The sequence below is a fragment of the Aulonocara sp. 'chitande type north' Nkhata Bay genome, linkage group LG13 (assembly GCF_057382095.1).
Source record: "Aulonocara sp. 'chitande type north' Nkhata Bay isolate Kocher_YH1m ecotype deep benthic linkage group LG13, A_spYH_male_GT1.1, whole genome shotgun sequence".
Taxonomy (NCBI): Eukaryota; Metazoa; Chordata; class Actinopteri; order Cichliformes; family Cichlidae; genus Aulonocara; species Aulonocara sp. 'chitande type north' Nkhata Bay.
This window is the reverse complement of record NC_141356.1, coordinates 23,773,796-23,793,844: the sequence shown is the minus strand read 5'-3', so window position 1 is coordinate 23,793,844 and position 20,049 is coordinate 23,773,796. Positions and strand designations below refer to the sequence as shown.

Sequence of the window (20,049 nt, the reverse complement as noted above, 5' to 3'; positions counted from 1 at the left end):
ACACCATCTCCAATGCTATCCACTCTCTACAATCTCTCTCTCCTGAAGCCCCTAATATTGTTCTTGGGGACTTTAATCGCTGCGACTTGAAGAAAACACTGAGCAGTTTTTATGAGTATGTGCACTGTCCCACTCGCTTCAATAAGACTCTGGATTTATGTTATGGCTCCATAAAAGGTGCGTATACATCTGTGGCTGGCCCCGCCCTCGGATCCTCGGATCACAACACGGTGCATCTTCTGCCAGTCTATAAGACTGTACTGAGAAGAGAGAAAGTGAGGAAACACCGCATAAAGGTTTGGAGTGATGATGCCTCTTTAGCCCTGCAGGGCTGCTTTGACTGTACAGACTGGTCGGTGTTTACTGAATCATGTAGAGACATTAATGAACTCACTGACGTTGTCTGCGGATATATATCCTTTTGTAGAGACATGATTATTCCCTCAAAGGTTGTGAATTCTTTCCCTAATAACAAACCATGGTCCTCTAAAGTTCTTACGAGGCTGATTTACGAAAGGAATAAAGCTTTTACTGAAGGGAATACCTTGAAAGTCAGAGAAATTAGGAAGGAGATTAGATCAGAAATTAAAAAAGCTAAAATAAAATACAAGGATAAGGTAGAGGCGGAGATGGGTAGCAATAACTTAAGGGTGGCTTGGGCTGGCATGAAACACATGACTGGTCACTGTCTCAGTGACTGTAATAAGATAAGTCTCCCTGGTTTTAGTTCAGATTTTCAGTTAGCCAATGAGCTGAACAGATTTTATTCGAGATTTAATGATAACTATATTCCAAGGAATACTGTCACGGACCCGGCTCTGGAGGACTCGGGGGTCCGTGACCAGTTTTGACTGTTGTTATTGTTGTTAGTATTATTATTATTTGGTGATGTGTGTTTTCTCCACAATGCTGTGTTAGTCTGTGTCCCACTCGTATGTATAGGCAGGGTGTGGGTGTATACGTGTGTATGTCTGCGGGTGTGGCTGGAGGATGGAGCCCAGCCACCTGCAGGCCTGATGGGTGTGGCCCTGCGAAGGACTGGCCACACCTGAAGTTCCTGCCACACCTGTTGGTGATCAGGGCTCGTCGGGGGAGCTACTTAGGAGAGTGTTGGAGCTCCCACCGGCGCGGGATCATTGAGTTATCGTACCAAGTTAGTGTGTCAGCATATGTCTGTGTGTTCGTATATGCCCGCCGAGGGTTAGTGTTGATGGCTGCCTCTATGGTTTCCCTGCAGGAGGAAGAGTGGTCCAGAAAGGCAGCACGCACGGGGTGTGCGGAAACACAACAGCGGGGAGCACGAGCACGAGCACAGACGTCGGAGGGAAGCACGCACACGGGGTTCAAGGGAGCAACGGGGAGTTATTGTGTTTACAGTTTTTCACTGTGAATAAAGAGCACTGTTTGCATCGCAGAGTCTGCGTTTTGGGTCCTCCTTTCCCCACATCCCCACGGTCTGCCAGCCAGACCGTGACAAATACACTTGATTCCTTAATAGAGAGCACCAGAGGCCCCCCAGTTTTGTTCTTTGATGAAAGAAGGGTGGGAAATCTTTTTAAAATGAGTAAGACTAATAAAAGTCCAGGTCCTGATAATATATGTGGCCAGGTGCTTAGAACATGCGCTGAGCAATTATGTGGTATTTTTTATCACATCTTTCTTTTATCTCTTCAGCAACAGAAGGTTCCAGAGGTATGGAAAAAATCAATTATTTCTCCAGTTGCTAAGACCACAAAACCTACATCATTAAATGATTTTAGGCCTGTTGCTCTTACATCTTTAGTGATGAAGTCCTTCGAAAAACTTGTCAGGAAGGAGATCCTGCAGCAAGTAGAGAAGCTGATAGATCCACTACAATTTGCATACAGGCCTTGTAGAGGTGTGGATGATGCAGTGGTCACTCTGTTGAACTTCCTTTATCGCCATCTTGATGGCGCCAAAGCTCATGCTCGGCTTTTATTTATCGATTTTTCTTCTGCTTTTAATACTATCCAGCCACATCTTTTAGTGGACAAGCTTCTTAACCAATTTAAACTTAATTTTAATCTCGTTGGTTGGATCTTAGACTTCTTAACTGATAGATCACAGTGTGTGAGAATAAACGGCTGTTTTTCCAAACAGCTGAACTCTTCCACTGGCTCACCACAAGGTTGTTGTCTCTCTCCTCTTTTGTATATTTTGTACACTAATGACTGTCGCAACACACAGGCCAATAGTCATTTCATCAAATACGCAGTCATTGTAAGCCTCCTTCATGGTGAAGAGGATTCCCATGGGCCTGTTGTGGATGAGTTTGTTTCATGGTGTGATCAGTCCTTCTTAATGATTAACACCTTGAAAACCAAGGACATGGTTATAGATTTCAGGAAGTCATCCCCTCATCCTGCGCTTACAGTGGTAAATGGTGCAGCCATTGAAATGGTGGATAGTTACAAGTACTTGGGGGTTGTTCTTGATAAGACCCTGTCCTTTGAGTCACATCTTGCTGCTACAGTGAAAAAGGCCCAACAAAGACTGTACTTTTTAAGGAGGTTGAGAGGTTTTAATGTTTCATCTGAAATGATGACTCTCTTTTATAAAAGTTTTATTGAATCTGTTTTAACTTTCTGTATCATTGCTTGGTACGGTAGTATGTCCATGGATAAAAAGACCAGACTTAACAATCTGGTTAAAGTGGCGGGCAAGATTTCAGGGAGGTCTCAGGTCCAGCTTGTGGACTTTTATAACAGGCAGGTGCTGAGGAAGGCAACTTCTGTCCTGTTGTGTTCAGATCATCCTCTCTTTAACGATTTTCAACTGCTTCCATCAGGTCGTCGTTATAAAATGACTGCAGTGAAGACAAAGCGACACAAATTGTCGTTTGTACCTAGTGCTATTATCTTAATTAACAACACTAAATTGTAAGTGTTGTTGCCATTGCACATTGCACTTTTTTCGATGGAATATCTAGGTTGTTTTATCAGGCTTATATTATATTATAGTATTTTTTTTAATGAGTGTACGTGATGTGTTGGTTGTATGTTTGTTGTTTGTTTTGACATACTGCGAATCAATTTCCCATCAGGGACAATAAAGTTACCATTGACCATTGACATTGACCAACACTTGGCTTACATCGCACCCTATGTGACTGGCTACAGGACTTTTTGTAGGCCCCAGTCCGTCAGGATGGGCAACAGGACTTCAGCCAGCATTAGTACTAACACTGGCTTCCACAGGGTTGCGTCCTCAGTCCCATCCTCTACGTCCTGTCCACCCACAACTGTGTTGTGGACTCCAATAGGGATAACACCATACTGAAGTTTGCGGACTACACTGCAGTGATTGGTCACATCACTGGAGGGGACAAAGCGGCTTATAGGAGAGAGGTGGCCGGTCTGGTGCCATGGTGTGAGGACAACAAAGCTCACCCTCAACACTGATAAGACCAATGAGATGGACTCACTTGCAGAAGAAGCGAATCACATTCTCCTGGCTGCAGGCACGTGGAGAGGGGGGGGCTAGAGGGGCTTGAGCACCCGCCCCTTTCCTGATGGGTGCCCAAAGTGCCCTTTTGTTGAGGCAACTTTTTTTTTAAAAAATTATTTTTTTTTAATGTGTGTGTGTGCGTGCGGAGTCCTGTCTGTGCCCCTCAACAATAATATTTAACTATTAATCATAGTTTTGCTAAATAAAAGGATCTGGCTTGCATCAGTAACATGATCACATTTAACCAATGATCGCCCTCGACGGCAGAACGCGCTGGTTACGAGCCGGGAACGAGCTCACAAAGAGCACGCGCATTTGTTGCGGTCCGGAGCTGTAGGAGAAACACAAGTTAATTATATTTCACTAAAAACGATCTAATATGCATGTCCACATAATTATGCATTATTATATTTATAATATTTTAAAAAACACGCGCTGTATTTTAAAGAACATACATTAAGTGGTAAATGGCCTGTATTTGTATTTTACTAGTCCCTAAGGACCCCAAAGCGCTTTACACATCCAGTCATCCACCCATTCATACACTGGTGATGGCAGCTACATTATAGCCACAGCCGTCCTGGGGCGCACTGACAGAGGCGAGGCTGCCGGACACTGGCGCCACCGGGCCCTCTGACCACCACCAGTAGGCAACGGGTTAAGTATCTTGCCCAAGGACACAGTGACCAAGACTGTCCAAGCCGGGGCTTGAACCGGCAACCTTCCGATTACAAGGCGAACTCCTAACTCTTGAGCCACGATCGCCCCAAGAAGCAGGTTATATTAGATTTATATTTTAAATAAGACAAAATTTGGATTTTATAGCAGTAAAATGATTGTATCTCTACAGTTTAAAAATGTAATAAGCTTTGCCCTGCACAGAGTGGATAGTGAAACAAATAGAATCATCATAATGACATTATTTCATATTTATTACTTCCCCCTCCTCATTGCTTTATTATTGTAGCTCTAGTAATAAATAATAATGTAAGGATTCTGGATCAGCACCATGGATGCCCATAGTACAGTATTCTGAAGAAGGTCTAAAATGTCACTGTGTGTGCGTGCATGTGTTTGTTTTATGTATATGAATTTTTTTAAATTATTACTCATGATATAACATTGTCCAGACATGGCTGGTAAGGACATGAGGAGGAAACAGTAGGAGCTGTGTGAGGATACTAAAGGCAGTGCTATAACATTTTTCTGTCATCATTTTATTATAGATTAAGTGCTGGAGTTGTTAGGTGTGGATAATTAAATTATAGTTTATTGCAATAGCAAGTTGTGCCTTGTTCTCAGATGGACAGCAAGTGGAGAGTGATATATGAAATGATGGGATGGAAGGAAGAAGAGAAGCAAAGAGTGATTCACAGGCAGAGCCTAAATTATTTCTCACAGTTTTTTGCTGCCTTATGGTTCCAAGCGCTGTCACCAATCTTTGCATTTTGTTATTATCTCATGACACTTGTTTGATCAGCTACCATCTCTCCTATGGACTTTTTACTGTCTACAGTCTCAGATCAACACAGCCCTGCCCTCCAGAACTATCCACAGCAACCCCTCAACAGCAACATTGTACCCATCAGGTAAAACATCGGCTATGTTTGCTTTGCCTTGTTGCCCATATTAGATTCTTGATGAATGTGTGTCGTTGTTATTCAGCCTGGTTCAATGTGCCCCTTTTTAACTTTGAGCACCCGCCCCTTTAAACCTCTCTGCACGGCCCTGCCTGGCTGCCAGGAACTTCAGCATCCAGGCAATAGTTCCCGACTCACCAACAACATCTCCCGCGATTCTCTCGGGGGCCTCCAACTCATCGATGGTGGCTGGGAACATGGCACCATGGAAAAGGGCTGTGTTTTTGCCATCAGCGTGACAGCGCATTGCCGCCTTTGCAGGGAGTCCGCCAGTGCTCTGTTGCTGGCGATAAGGAAAGGCTACTCTTTATAGAGGACTCACACTCGGGGACATGTTTTCTGGTGGACTCTGGCTCCCAGAAGAGCCTCTGGAACTCTCGTGTCATCTTTGCATTCCTCCACAATGGTATTTTATTTAATATTTAAAAAAATTGGAGATTTCCCGTGTACCACCAGCGAGAGTACCACACTTTGAGAAAGACTGGGCTGTGTCCTGGCATCTTACTAGGTGCTAAGCTGGTCTCAGGTCTCTTATCCTCCTTGGAGGAAGCTATGTTGCTGATCTAATTCAATATTGTATATGTGATGACAATTTGTTTGAGGCTAATGAATTTGTTATTGTGGTTGTATTTCTAGATTTGCTTCTTTTTTGTGTGTGCTGTTTAGGATTTTATGTAGTTCTTGGGGGGTGAATGTAACCAGGTTTTAATGCAATTAATCCATCTGGAATGCAGAATGACTCAAAATCCCTCTGTCAACGCATTTCAGGCGGTTTGTCCAAAGTTTGTCCATTCTGCACTTCAGATGGGTTGTTGCATTAAAATTTTTAATCGCGTTAATTGTGATGACGCGTTAATGTTTTAACGTTGACAGCCCTACAACAAACACAAAAATAAAAGCCATCATTCTATAGACTTATAATTTGCACTGATGTGTTTTCTAAATTCTATCACACACATATACGTGAAAAGTGTATATGTGCGCCTGTTTGCTGCTGTTGCTTGTGCTGAAGTCTCACACACAACCAGTCGAAAGGGGAGGGGGTGGGCTCCTTCCAAATAGTGCACATTTCAGTCATAATATTGTCAATCCAAGTCCATTATGTATTAATTATTTTTCCTGGATTGTGTGAAAAACAAAACCCTATATCATCGAATCTGTGCATTGAGGTGTAGGTCTGTTAGGTTGTGTTTTAGGGTTGGGTGTTGATACTGGAGTGCAAAATTACTGATGGACAAGAAAAGGTCAAAGAGATCAGGTTCTCAGTTTAGAAAAAAAGAGCAAAACAAGAGGAGAAACGAGCAAAAGATACAGGCAAGCAGATGTGTCGTTGGATAATGACAGGTATTATGTATCCTGAAACAAGATAACATTCGTTAGTGGGGAAAACTTCTGTTTACCTTTGTTAGCCACTTGGCTACTATCATAGCCAAGTGGCTAAACATTTGTTCTGCTCGACTGACCTGATATCTTAAATGATTAGATTGAACTTTATTTAATACAAAGAAATATCGTTTCAATTAAGATTTTCCTTTAATTTATGATAAATTAAAGGAAGTGTAATATGTTTCTTTATAGATAAATGCACATCAAAATAGCACATATGCACCAAACACTTTGTGGGATGCACTTTACCCACGTACACACATGCACAGACACACATGGTACGTTATTGCAGATGTAACGTTTATTAGTTTTGACAGTCCGCCGTCTGGACAGCTCCCGTCTCAGCTGATCCCAGCTTCCCCTCCGCTCCTCTCCCGTCTCACTAAAAAGGGGAAGAAAAGACGTCATCAGCCCAAACTCCATCAGTTGTGTTCTCACCTGCCTCTCCAGCACCGCCCCATTGAGCTCACTGCACCACTCCTCCCCTGCAGCTGCGCCCGGGACCACACCTCCGCCACACACTTACTGTAAAAAAGTATGGCCACTAATTACAGTGTTGGCTCTAAGTTAAAAAATGTCCCAAAACATTTTTTATTAGTAATCTCAATATGAATTAAAACAAGCTGTTGTATTTTTTTTTTCAGTATATTGCTTGTAATATGAATTTTACTCACATAAATGTACATATTATAGTCCTAAATATATCTTCACTTAAATGTTATTGAAGTTGCAATGTAATATCTATAATTAAATTAAATTAAATGTAACACAAAGTGCATAGTGCAGTCTAAATCATTCAGATATTAGCTACTATACAAGACGCATAATGGTCTTTATACAATGTGTGCCTGAATATTTTGTGTAACTGTACCACTTTTTGGCAATAACTTCAAAAGATACAGAATTACAATAAGAAATGTGCTGTGGTTGCAACTGTTTCCACTTATAAAAGCTCTATAAATTCTCTGTTGATTAACCAACATGTAAAATGTGCCTCTTTTTGTTTTAATTTCCACTGCTTTCATCTAATTTAGAGATGTACTTACAGCATTAAAGTACACTTAAACAGTTTTATCAATTAAATAAACACATCATAGCTATGAAAAAAATATAAGTTCTCAACTGTGCTACAAAATACTACAATTTTTAAAAATTCATGCACATTAATAGTAGACTACAGTAAAAATAAAATCATATTTACCACATTCCTTTCTTCCTTATGCTGAAGAAGTGGTGTGCGTCAATCAGACTGTATGTTTTCTGTTATTTATCCTGTTTATTCTTTGCTGCAGACATTATCCTCACGTGTTTAAATCCTTGGTGTACACTTTGTTTGCCGAATGTTAAGAGGGTTAGGGTTAGCCTGTCCAATAAATGAGTGAACGACAAATACATGAGTGGAAATGGATTCTTTAGATAAGCCATCTGTTCTTATCAGAGAACCCTGTTGAGATTGTGGATGTATAGAGTCAGCATCTTATCATCCTGTCATGCATAGTTCTGGAGGTGAAGTTGATCTCTCTTAAAGATGTTGCATCCGCATTCTGCCACTAGATGTCGCCATAACACAAGTGTTGGGGCACACAGAGCAGGCGAGACACAAGAGGCTGCTTCTTCTCTATCCTGGAGGACAGAGAGATGGGCAGTGCTGTCAACTTCAGCCTGGGTGGTCAAAACTATATCACAGGGCTACGGGGTTCAGAGCCTGCAAATCCTGGATGGGGATTTGCAGGCTCTGAACGGAATTCTCAGAAAATACAAATACAATTAGCACCACTGAGGCAGTGGGCATTCGTCTGGCTACATACACTCAACAAAAATATAAACGCAACACCTTTGTTACTGCTCCCATTCCCCATGGGATGGACGTAGAGACCTAAAATTCATTCCAGATACACAATATAACCATCCCTCCCAAACAGTGGTCACAAATCAGTCCAAATGTGTGGTAATGGGCACATCTGCTATATTGAAATAATCCATCCCACCTCACAGGTGTGCCACATCAGGATGCTGATCTGACATCATGAGTGACATCATGACAGGTGTACCTCAGACTGCCCACAAGAAAAGGCCACCCTGGAATGTGCAGTTTTTTGCGCTATTGGGGGTCTGGGGACCCAGAACCGGTCAGTATCTGGTGTGACCACCATTTGCCTCATGCAGTGCAACACATCGTCGCATGGAGTCTATCAGATTGTCAATTGTGGCCTGTGGAATGTTGGTCCACTCCACTTCAATGGCTGTGCGAGGTTGTTGGATATTCGTGGGAACTGGTACACGCTGTCGTATACGCCGGTCAAGCACATCCCGAACATGCTCAATGGGTGACATGTCCGGTGAGTATGCTGGCCATGCAAGAACGGGGACATTCTCAGCTGCCATCTGCCCTGAACAATGTGAACCATGATTCATCCGTGAAGCGCACACCTCTCCAACGTGCCAGACGCCATCGAATGTGAGCATTTGCCCACACAAGTCTGTTACGGCGACGAGCTGGAGTCAGGTCAAGACCCCGATGAGGACGATGGGCATGCAGTTGAGCGTCCCTGAGACGGTTTCTGACAGTTTGTGCAGAAATTGTTTGGTTGTGCAAACCAATTGTTCCAGCAGCTGTCTGGGTGGCTGGTCTCAGACGATCTTGGAGGTGAATCTGCTGGATGTGGAGGTCCTGGGCTGGTGTGGTTACACGAGGTCTGCGGTTGTGAGGCCGGTTGGATGTGCTGCCATATTCTCTGAAACGCCTGTGGAGACGGCTTATGGTTGAGAAATGAACATTCAATGCACGGGCGACAGATCTGGTTGACATTCCTGCTGTCAGCATGCCAATTTCACGCTCCCTCATTGCTTGTGGCATCTGTGGCATTTTGCTGTGAGACAAAACTGCACATTCCAGGGTGGCCTTTTGTTGTGGGCAGTCTGAGGTACACCTGTGCACTACTCATGATGTCAGATCACCTGTGAGGTGGGATGGATTATCTCAATATAGCAGATGTGCCCACTACCACACATTTGGACTGATTTGTGACCACTGTTTGGGAGGGATGGTTATATTGTGTATCTGGAATGAATTTTAGGTCTCTACGTCCATCCCATGGGGAATGGGAGCAGTAACAAAGGTGTTGCGTTTATATTTTTGTTGAGTGTATTTAGATCACTGCCTGCTTCCACCATGGTCGGAAGAGGAGGCTTCCACCAAACTTCTGTTGTCATGAAGCATCTGGCCAACCTGGGCTTCATTATAAACACAGAGAACATTCCTCGGACAGTCCTCTGGACTCGATCTCATTTGCAGCTCGTTTGTCAGTCATCTTTTGATACACTGTCAAGGTGAGTGAGGTCACATCAAAATTGATAGACTGACCTGGTTTCCAAACTGTGGCACACTGAACCTCAGAGTTTTTTAAGACAGAGTTTTTTGTTTTTTTATTTTCTGCAAGAGTTCTGACCTTGCACCTGAGGAGGTTTTGCCTCACTCAAACCTACAGGCTTCAGGACCCCGTCAGGCTGCAGAGAGACTTGGTTGTGTCATCCAAACAGGTAAAAACAGACTGCAGAACATCTCAGAGAATCAGCCTAATTATCGCACTGATGTGATTCTTTAGCTGTCATAGGGCGAAAGGCGGGGTACACCCTGGACAGGTCGCCAGTCTGTCACAGGACTAACACACAGGGACAGACAACCATTCACACTCACTCGCACATTCACACCTAGTGACAATTTGGATTAATCAATTAACCTATCCCCACAAGCTGCATGGCTTTGGACGGTGGGAGGAAGCCGGAGTACCCGGAGAGAACCCACGCAAACACGGGGAGAACATGCAAACTCCACACAGAAAGACCCCGGCCTGATGGTGGAATTGAACTCAGGACCTTCTTGCTGTGCGGCAACAGTGCTAACCACCGCCCTATGACAGCTGGGATAGGCTCCAGTGCCCCCCGCGACCCTGAAAAGGATAAGCGGAAGCGAATGGAATGGATGTGATTCTTTATAAAACTAACACTCTTTGGCTTTGTACCTTCTCAGGTTGGAGGCTGTTACAGTCTTGTAAGCTTCATTCATAATTATGGAAGCACAGAGTCAGGTAAAAAAAAAAAAAAAAAAGACAGAAGGATTTAATAGAACGTGTTACTTTTCATTGTCAAAATCATTGTATGCTTAAATCAGTTGACCTTCAGAAGTTGGATTCATTTGTCCTACTATGATTTCAGGGCACTACAATGGTAATTCTGTCCATCCTGAGGAGAGTCCAGACTCTACAACAGATCACTGGCTCACCTACAAACAGGTGTTCCACACAAGTGGGTCTGTAGTACTTGGCCTAAATCCTGTTTTACAAGAAAAACGTAAGAAGACAGAGCATCTCATCCTGAAGTGAGAGAATTTTTAAATGTGCCATCACTTTGTTAATCAGTTTTTTCTTCATCCTCAGGTCTAAAACTGGATGTTGGGAATCATCATGCCGAGAAAGAACAGCAATCGTCCTAGCCCACCATCGCCAACTGGAGGACAAATATTGGTAATAACTGCCCTTAGGAGGAAGGGTCCTCCCAGAGAGCCTGATTGCTCCCAAGATTTCTTCCTCGAAGAAGGAGTTTTTTTTCTTGCCACTGTCGCCCCACATTCATCTCATCAACAGAGACATTGTTAAAACCCACGTAGAGTCCATGTCCTGCTGACGAGACTAGGGGTGCACCGATTTACAGTTCAAAGGGTTTGTGTTACATTGCTACAAAAAGAGAAATTACAACCAACAAAAGACAAAGAGACAGTTCTCCAGCCAAAAACAGGCCATTTCAAAGTAAAACTTACATGAATTAGAGCACGAATTTGACTAGGAAATTGGAAATTCTAAATGTAAAACAATGAAAAATATTTATAGCTATATCATTTATGTCTGATTAGTCTACATTCAACTTAAAGTAAAACAGCACGCAGCACATTTACAAAGAATTAGAGAACTTATTGATGAAAGAAATTAGTAATATCTGAATCTGCGCACCACTAGTAGAGATGGTCCTTTTCTGGACCAGTGTACTTTGGTTTGCTCTCATGGGAACATCAAAAAATAAATAAATAAACAATTTATATTTATAATATTTACCATTTTTCTAGCAGAATGTAATGATATGAAGTAGTGTAAGACTTTTGCACAGTACTGTATTTCTAAAGATACTGGTGTGTGGAAGGTATAATAATCAATTGATAATAATCACCAGCTACGACTTATATATTTTTTATTAAAAACAAAGTACAGTTTAGACTAATTGGTGATATCATTAATTTTACAGACATTTTATTTATACATGTATCTATATAGCAGAAATGATACATGGGAAAAACTCAAATTTATGCCAGGTTAGTGATTAGAGGGGAAACAGGGAAGGAAGCACATCAGAGCCTTCCTGAAGATTACTGCAATCATCTGTGGGCAAAACGGTACACTAGACATCACCTAATGTGGATCTGGGGCATCAGTGTGGCATCAGTGTGGCTAAAAGTAGGTGTGGCTGTGGTTCGGGATTTAGAGCGGATCATCTACCCATTGGAAGGACCAGCTACTGTAGTCTGCATGCAGGTGTCCTTGGGCAAAATACTGAACCCCAAGTTGCCTTAGATGAATACATCCAAGTGTGTGTGTGTGTGTGTGTGTGTGTGTGTGTGTGTGTGTGTGTGTGTGTGTGTGTGTGTGTGTGTGTGTGTGTGTGTGTTAGACAAGGAGTTGGGGTATATAAAAAAGCACTTTTATGAATATGTGTGTGTTTGGTTGACTGAGGCTTGTAGAAAAATAGAAAAAATTGTGCTTAAAATAGAAAAGTGTTATACACCATTTAAAAATATTAACTCATGACTGTCCTGCGACACCTATTTGTATGTGTGTTCATTTTGATCTACAAAGTGGGCCACGTGAGCATGCAGTAGACTGGTACAAATCTGACACGGGGACTGAGTGTGACAACAAAGAGCTGAAATTTGATATAGATGAAAAAAAAAAATCCCACAGGAGTTCTCTTTCAAGTTAAGTTTTTTTTTTTTTTTATTCCCTAGTCAAACCCCCTTTTCTAGTTTTGTTCAAAGACACATTTGCTGTTAACTACAGTTGGCAGAGATCAAACAGCATTTTATGGGGGGGGGGGTGAAGCAATCATTTCCTACATGAGTGGCACTGGCAGGAAGGATTTCCTGCTACAGAAGTGGCACTGGGAGCTTAATAAGTTCACTCTAAAAGAGACGTCTTCAAATCAAAGACTATTTTTTACTTCCTTTAAAACTTTAGTATAACATAGACGTGAACAAATCTGACTTCCTGCAGAGCTTTCTTTTAGCTTTGATCATCTGCGCAATTTTATTTTTAGGCGGCAAATTTTCTTTTAAGAAACAACAACAAAAGGGAGAGAAATCAATCAGTAACTGGTTGTGAACGTATTGTTTCACATATTTAACTCATTCCATATTTTAACACCCATGTTAAAATATCAGTTGTGTCAAACTTTTAGAACATTCTGATAAATCAAGTCAGAATCGATAACATATCTTGTTAAATGTTATAAAGAAAATCATTTTGTTAAGTCGAACTAATGGATGTGGTAGGCTCCACCTCAGAAAAAGGTGCAGAGGGAGCAAGAAGAAGAGCAATAGCACCACCTAGTGGCAGAAGTTAAAATACGAAACTTTCTTTTTTGTCATGTTCTTCTTTTTATTTTTATCTGAAATAGATAATAACAAACAAAATAATGTCATAGTAGCTCAATGTGTATCGTTTGTTTTTGAAAAGAAGAACAACACAGACTAAAGCGATAAAAGATGATGATGATCTGGTATGTGTAACTTTCCTGTTGTACTATTAACGTAATTTTGTTTTTGGTTATAATTGTGTTTGCTTTTGCAACATAGTTCTAGAGATATATGTGATTTTCTGTCATTGCTGACTGCTTGACTAAGCGGTGGTTTCTGGGACTTTCCGTGGGGATTAGACAAAGCGCAACAGAAACAAACAGGAAACCCCGCCCCGTCGTGTTGCAAGCGCGCCTCTACACATTTCAGGCTCTGGACTCACTGCGCGATGGCGACGAAGTTTTCACTGTGGTTTAGTTCCTGTGTTTGGCTCGCTGTGTCACTGTAAGTAATCAGATGTAGACTAGACAGTCCTCTATTATCTGTCTCTACTAGCTTTACTAACTGCTCGGCTCGGTGTGAGGTGGTAACCACAGGGGCGGTTGGGAACGAAGGGTGATACAACTTACCGTAACACCTGAGTTCAGAAGTGTGCGGTAAATGTAATCTTTAATAAAGCAATGAATTCGTCTGTTTGGCGTCTTAACACCACCTATAAACTGCTATTTAACCTAAACGAACTTATTATTCTAAAAGGAAACCAAGCTGCCGCACGTTCACTTTCGTTTTGAGCTTCTGGGTTTTTGTTTTTTTTATACAGATGCGTTTGCTTTGCCTCGTCCCAGCGCCACAGGTCAGTTAATGGGGCATCCCGCATCAGAAGAGAGCCGGAATGTTTGGATGGCACCTACAACTTTACAAACTGGAGCTGTTGTAACTGCCCTGTTGGTAAGTGTCAGTGGTTATGTGAACTTAAAGAACTCAAGCAATGTAGTTTGTAATTTGTAGTCTTTGTAATCTGTAGGGTTTTTGTTCTCCATTTAATCAAAACCCGGGATGTCCAAACTTTTTTCGAGTGTCATAAATTGACAATCACCCAGGGGCCAACAATTCTTCTTGCCTTTTTGTGAAGCATAAAAAATATTATTTAAAAAAAAAAAAAAAAAAAAATATATATATATATATATATATATATATATATATATATATATATATTGTTAATCATCACAGTGATCAGGTTAACAAAATAAAGCAATTGATCATTCACATGTTGCGAGAACATAAGAAAGATCAAGCTGTCTGGAATACCTGAAACTTCAATGAAGCTGCTGAGTATCAGTGTCTCAGTTTCATTTTGTGAGTGTACAAAACTTTTATACATTCATTGGTTGCACAGCGCAGTGCTGCCACCATGTTGTGAAAAGAGAAATTACACTATATTAATTCTGTTTGTGGCCATAAATAATATATTTAAGGTAGGAGTGAGGGGCCTGCAAAGGAGAATGACCTGGACTTGCTGGACATGCCTGATCAAAACATTTACTTTTGCCAGCCTGCAGACCAGCAACTCTGCAAGTCGTATGCTTTACGAGGGCTTTCCAGATTATGTTTGCTAGAAAATTTCCATTCATATTTCCAGTTATTCTGACACCTATGAGTCATCAATCTTATGACTGAACTTCTCCCAGAATTTCTGTAACAGAGTGAGATAGCACAACCTGTTGAGCCAGAACAGCCAAATAACTGGGAAAATAAGCCTTAATTAAAGATTAAAATAAAAATAACAACAGCAAAACATCACTAACCTGTCTTCTTTTTTTTTCTCCCATTAACTTATGACCCCCTTGCTTATCTCTGGTGGTGCTGTGGAGCAGTCAACTCTTAGGATAGGACCCATTAGAAAGGTCTATGAAGCTTTAAAGGGGGAAAAAAGTTAAAACTTCACTTTTTAATTGTTGCTGTATCTATAGTACCAATTAATTATGTAATTGGTACTATAGATACAGCAACAATACTCTCGCGATATAACAGAAAATAACAAGTTAACACAGATAAGAAGTTGCAACGAATGCACACCTGCGGACCACTTAATTGCACCCCTGGTTATTATATTCTATTCATGTAAACAGTGTAATACCATTAACAGACTTTCTTCTGCATCATCTCTCTCCACTCTGTAGGACAGCGAGTAATAGAGCATTGCACTAATGGCAATAAAATGAATGGAAAATGTGAAATCTGCGAGAGGGACACATACAACAGTGAGCCTAGTGACCGGAAGACCTGTCACCGCTGCACCTCCTGCGCACAGGCAAATGGTACAATTATGATAGGACATGGCTGTTCCTTTTATTCACAGCTAAACTAAAGACAAAATATTAGAGAAAAGTTCACCTTTTGCTGCAGAATGTTTGACTGGTCACAGCTCTAACGATGCTTAAGTCCAGTATGAGGACCCTGAAATCAAATCAGCTATCATTAACCATTATCTACTGGATTATACATGTGCTATATTGATTAGCAGTTTCTTAGATGTCATATTTTAATATTTTATTTTTAAATATATAAGGTTAGCAGATAATTAAAATGCAGTACCAGAATTATCCAAGCATTATTTCAATTTATATATGAAAGTTCACATCCCATCTTTTTATACGAAAAAGTGAAGGAAAACCATCCTTGGTCTATTTCACAATTAAAACAATGCAAGTTTCTTTTTTTTTTAAAGACTTTATAGCCTCAATAATAACTTGTGTGACTTTTCTCAACTTTTCAGCTAATTTAGAAGTAGAAGAAGAGTGCACTGCTGGTAGGGACACCAAGTGTCGATGCAAGGAAGATCACTTCTGCAGCAGTGAAAGTTGCACAATCTGCCATCCATGTAAAAAGTAAGTTTGATTTGACTTTGAAATCACATTCAGCATGTAAATCTGTGCATATTCCCTAGCGCTAATGTACTAGACCTGAGTACAGTGTTCATATTAATACATTGTACAAAATAATAGGAACACCTATTAATGTAATGTAGCTCAATACACCGCCATCTTAGTAATACACTTAAATAATTGGAACATTTCCAGCATGATTTGCTGAAACTCATTCATTTTGTAAAAGCAGAAGTGATGGCAGAGCTATTGTAATGGTTTTCATTAGATTGCAAACATGTTTCTAATAAAGAGTTTGTGACATGTGTGTGTAGCTCCTTTAAAGAATCTGTTGTCTATTGACTTGTCCTTTAAGGCTTTCCGCTCCCTTTGTAGTTATTTTTGATTCATTCGTGGTTGTTTGTTGTTTTGGTTCAAGATGTGGAATTGGTGGTGTTAAAGAAGCCTGTACAGCCAACAGTGATGCAGTCTGCAATGGAAATGGTGGAGGTAAGGTGTTCTTAAGTATTATTGGATTTTAATAAATCATATTGGACACATTTTGCATTGCAAAATATTAATGGTCATATCTTCTCATTTCAGCTATTGCTGGAATTATTATTCTATTCCTTGTTTTTCCTGGAGCCGTTGTAGGAATAATCTGGATAGCGAGTGAGTATTTCTGCTAATATATGAGTAAAGTACCACCAGACGACATTGTGTGTTTCCTTGCTCAGCACTGAAGGCTTTATTTATATTCAGTTCAATATTTAGTCGTATCTTGATTAATTTTTCTGTGTAATTTCTATTCGTGTTTCATTAGAGAGAAAACAAAAGAAAGAGGATGAAAAAAGCAAAAAGGTAAGTTATTTTCTTTGGACACCTGTGACGTGATATTTACTCTTTGATCTCTGGTTCATCCAATTGCCTTTCTGCACACACTCTCACACACACACACACACACACACACACACACACACACATATGGACATGAGCAGTTTGTTACTTCATCGCAAACAAAACTGAAAAGAATTAAAACTTTTATTTTGTTTCTGCTTCACAGAAGCTCATCCGTCGTCTTTCAGGTAACAAACATGACTTTATTCAAGCCAATATAAGAGCTTTAATTATTCTCTGTCTTTTGAACTAACCAGTCAGAATCAGATTTTAGAACAAGTTATTGTGCATTTGCATTTTTTCATGTGGTTAATTTTCTCTAAACTTTTAATTTCTTTAGAACAAAAGTGTATTACCCTCTTTTCTTTCTGATCATGACTTTACCATTTTCATCCATTAATCAAAAAACATTGCATATTGCCTGCTCAGTAAATTATAATATTGTGCGTTGTGGTCTTAATACCCATCTTTTAATATTTTTTCTTTTTACATTATTTTCAGATGTTGACATTGTTCCTCACCTGCCTGATATTGCAAGGGAGCTTGGATGGAAAAATGCAAGAACCCTAGCTCTCCACACTGGGATAAGTGTGGTTACTACTGAATCTTATGAAATGGAGTATCGAAATGATGCTGAGGAGCGAACGCTGCAGCTGCTGTTTAAGTGGGTGGAGAAGGAAGGCAAACAGGCTTCAAAGAAACTTATCGAAAACCTTGTGGATATGAAACAAAAGAAAAAAGCGACACAGATCAGAGACATATTGTTAAAAGATAGTTCACCATCAAACAATCCTGCAAATAACTGCTGACATGTATACACAATGAACTTGAAGAACTTTGAATTCTAAAGAAACAATCTTGCAAAGTTACCTCTTGATTTTCAATTCAGGTTGTGAAAGCTGATTTCGAGTTGCAATATATCTAAATTTGATTGTTTTTATTTTTCAGTGTTTTTAATTTCATGATCATAATAATAATGCTCATTTTAAAAAATCCACGTGTCATAAGGGACAGATGAATGTCTTGCTACAGCTTCTATATTATGCGATAATATTTGATGAACCTGGAGTTTGTAAAAGCTTGGTTTTGGTTTTGGTTCCTTCCTTGCTTTTCATGGCTTATTTTTAGGTCTATTACATAGCTGTTATCTAATGCTAATAAACATTTTTCAAACGTCAAAAGAGAAAACACCTGACAAAAAAACAACTAATAAAAATGTCCTCTTTCATTGGCCCTTTGGCTCGGTTTTGCACAACAAGATCTTTGTTTAAAGGAAATATATTAAAAACTATCACCACTTCCGTGCTTTTTAACATTATTAAACCCATCCATCCAGTAATTTCTGTTAATATAAACAGTGTGGTTGTGGTGTAAACAGGCTAAGAAGGGAATTCCAGGTGTGCAGCACTTCCAATCTTTCCTGCCTGAGAAGAACTGGGGTGTTCCCACATGAGATATATAATCTCTCCAGTGACTTCTCGACCAAGGCTATTGCTGTTTACCAAAAACAAACTAAAATCTAAAACTGGAAATGAAAAAAAAGTTAACTAAAAATAAAAACTAGGCTTTTGAAAAATGTACTAAACATAATTTTGTGAACATGGAAAACTAACTAACATGTTTTTTAGTTTTATTGGAAAAAAAAAATCCAAACTTTTATCCTTATGAGACTTTGTTGGGATGTTAACAAGACAGGGAGTCAACTGTTTTCAAAACACTGTAATACCTGTACTGATTTTCCTAAATCTTGCCCTTCATACAATGATGTCACGGTTCTGGGTCTTTCTGACCCAGCTTTTTGAGTTCTTGTGTTTTTATATTATGGTTTATGTTTTGAGTCCTTTGTTGTACTATGTTTGTTATTTCCCTAGGTTTCAGTTATGGTTATCATAGGTTTAGTTCTTAGGTTTTGTAATACGGCTTCACTGTGTTCCATGTTGTGTCTACTGTGCCTTTCTGTACCATGTTTCTGGTCCCTATGTTCTGTCTCCACAGTTGCTGTTAAGTTTACATGTCTAGAGTTCAGTCAGTGTGTTTCCTGTTTTACTTTGAAGGTCCATGTCTCATGTCAGTGTTTCTAGTTTGCTTCCCTTGTCTCATCCAGCCTGATTACTCCCAGCTGTGACAAATAATAATTAATAGAGACTATAACTAATACAAAAACTGAGTAAAAATACCACCAACAGCTGACTGTGGAATATTTAGAAGTAAGGAAATTTCACAACTGGACATGTTGCACAGGTAGCATCCTATCACGGGTATTTACTGGAAAAAATGTATATACTGCAGTATTTTGTTTATAATAAAATGGAATGGTTGTATCTTTGTATTTCAGTTATTGCAAAAAAATTGTTGTGGTTGGTGTTGTTATTGGCGTCATCTATCCAGTGGGTTATGTTGCAATCTGGAGAACTACCACCAGAGGGCACAAGACCTATGAAGAGTTCCTCAGTGCAGCACTGAAGGCTATGCAGCACCATATGCAACAAGCTGTGATGTGCTGTGTATTCTGACGCCTTTCTGTCAGAACCAGTTGCAGTAACTTCTCTGTTGGATCTTAACACATAGGACCACTTTGCATCAGAGAAAAGCTTGACAAATGTAAGGCACTCAGCAGCTGAGGTAAACATGAAGAGAAAATAAAACTGGGACAAAAATTAACTCTATGATCTCTTAGTCAGTCCCCCAGAACCAGGAGAACTTGCCTCTCTGTGTTTCTCTACGAGTTTGCTGTCGCTGACGAAGCAAAATGTAACTGCGCTGAGAGTTTTCTGAAAAGATTGCATGATGATGAATCATTACATGACAAACAAAGCATTTCCTGCTTTTTCATGTCAAACAGCTTCCAGACTTTGACCGCGCTCATTCAACAGAGCAATACTAAGAGCAATGGTGAAGGCTAAGGAACTCTGAGGAGATCTAAGAAGGAGAACTGAAGATTTACACAAGTGGGGAAGATCTCATGGAGCCATTTCCAAATAACTGCACCTCACCCCCAATCAGTGAGTGGCAGATGGCTTCCCCTCCATGAGACTCGATCTGCTGGAGATTTCCTCCTGTTAAAAGAGTTTTCCCTCCCCACTATAACATTCATCCCATGATGTAGGTAGACATCTGACCACAACTTTCAACAAGCTCGGTGCACTTTCCTTTAAGAAAAATAAGGTCATATACA

General features: G+C 40.3%; 1 protein-coding gene and 1 long non-coding RNA gene across 2 annotated transcripts; both read left to right on the top strand.

The window, feature by feature from the left end:
• Positions 1-938: 938 nt before the first annotated feature.
• LOC147316108 (uncharacterized) lies at positions 939-1,414 on the top strand. The gene is made up of 2 exons (XR_015124339.1): positions 939-1,153; positions 1,238-1,414. It is a non-coding gene; the product is annotated as an uncharacterized LOC147316108 (long non-coding RNA).
• A 12,094-nt stretch (positions 1,415-13,508) lies between these two features.
• Positions 13,509-19,195, top strand: fas (Fas cell surface death receptor). Its single transcript, XM_086259313.1, has 9 exons — positions 13,509-13,617; positions 13,934-14,061; positions 15,294-15,431; positions 15,890-16,001; positions 16,417-16,487; positions 16,581-16,649; positions 16,801-16,838; positions 17,041-17,062; positions 17,376-19,195. Exons 1-9 carry the CDS (start codon positions 13,562-13,564, stop codon positions 17,681-17,683), a joined length of 942 nt encoding a protein of 313 aa, XP_086115439.1. The 5' UTR covers positions 13,509-13,561; the 3' UTR covers positions 17,684-19,195.
• The last annotated feature ends 854 nt before the right edge of the window (positions 19,196-20,049 follow it).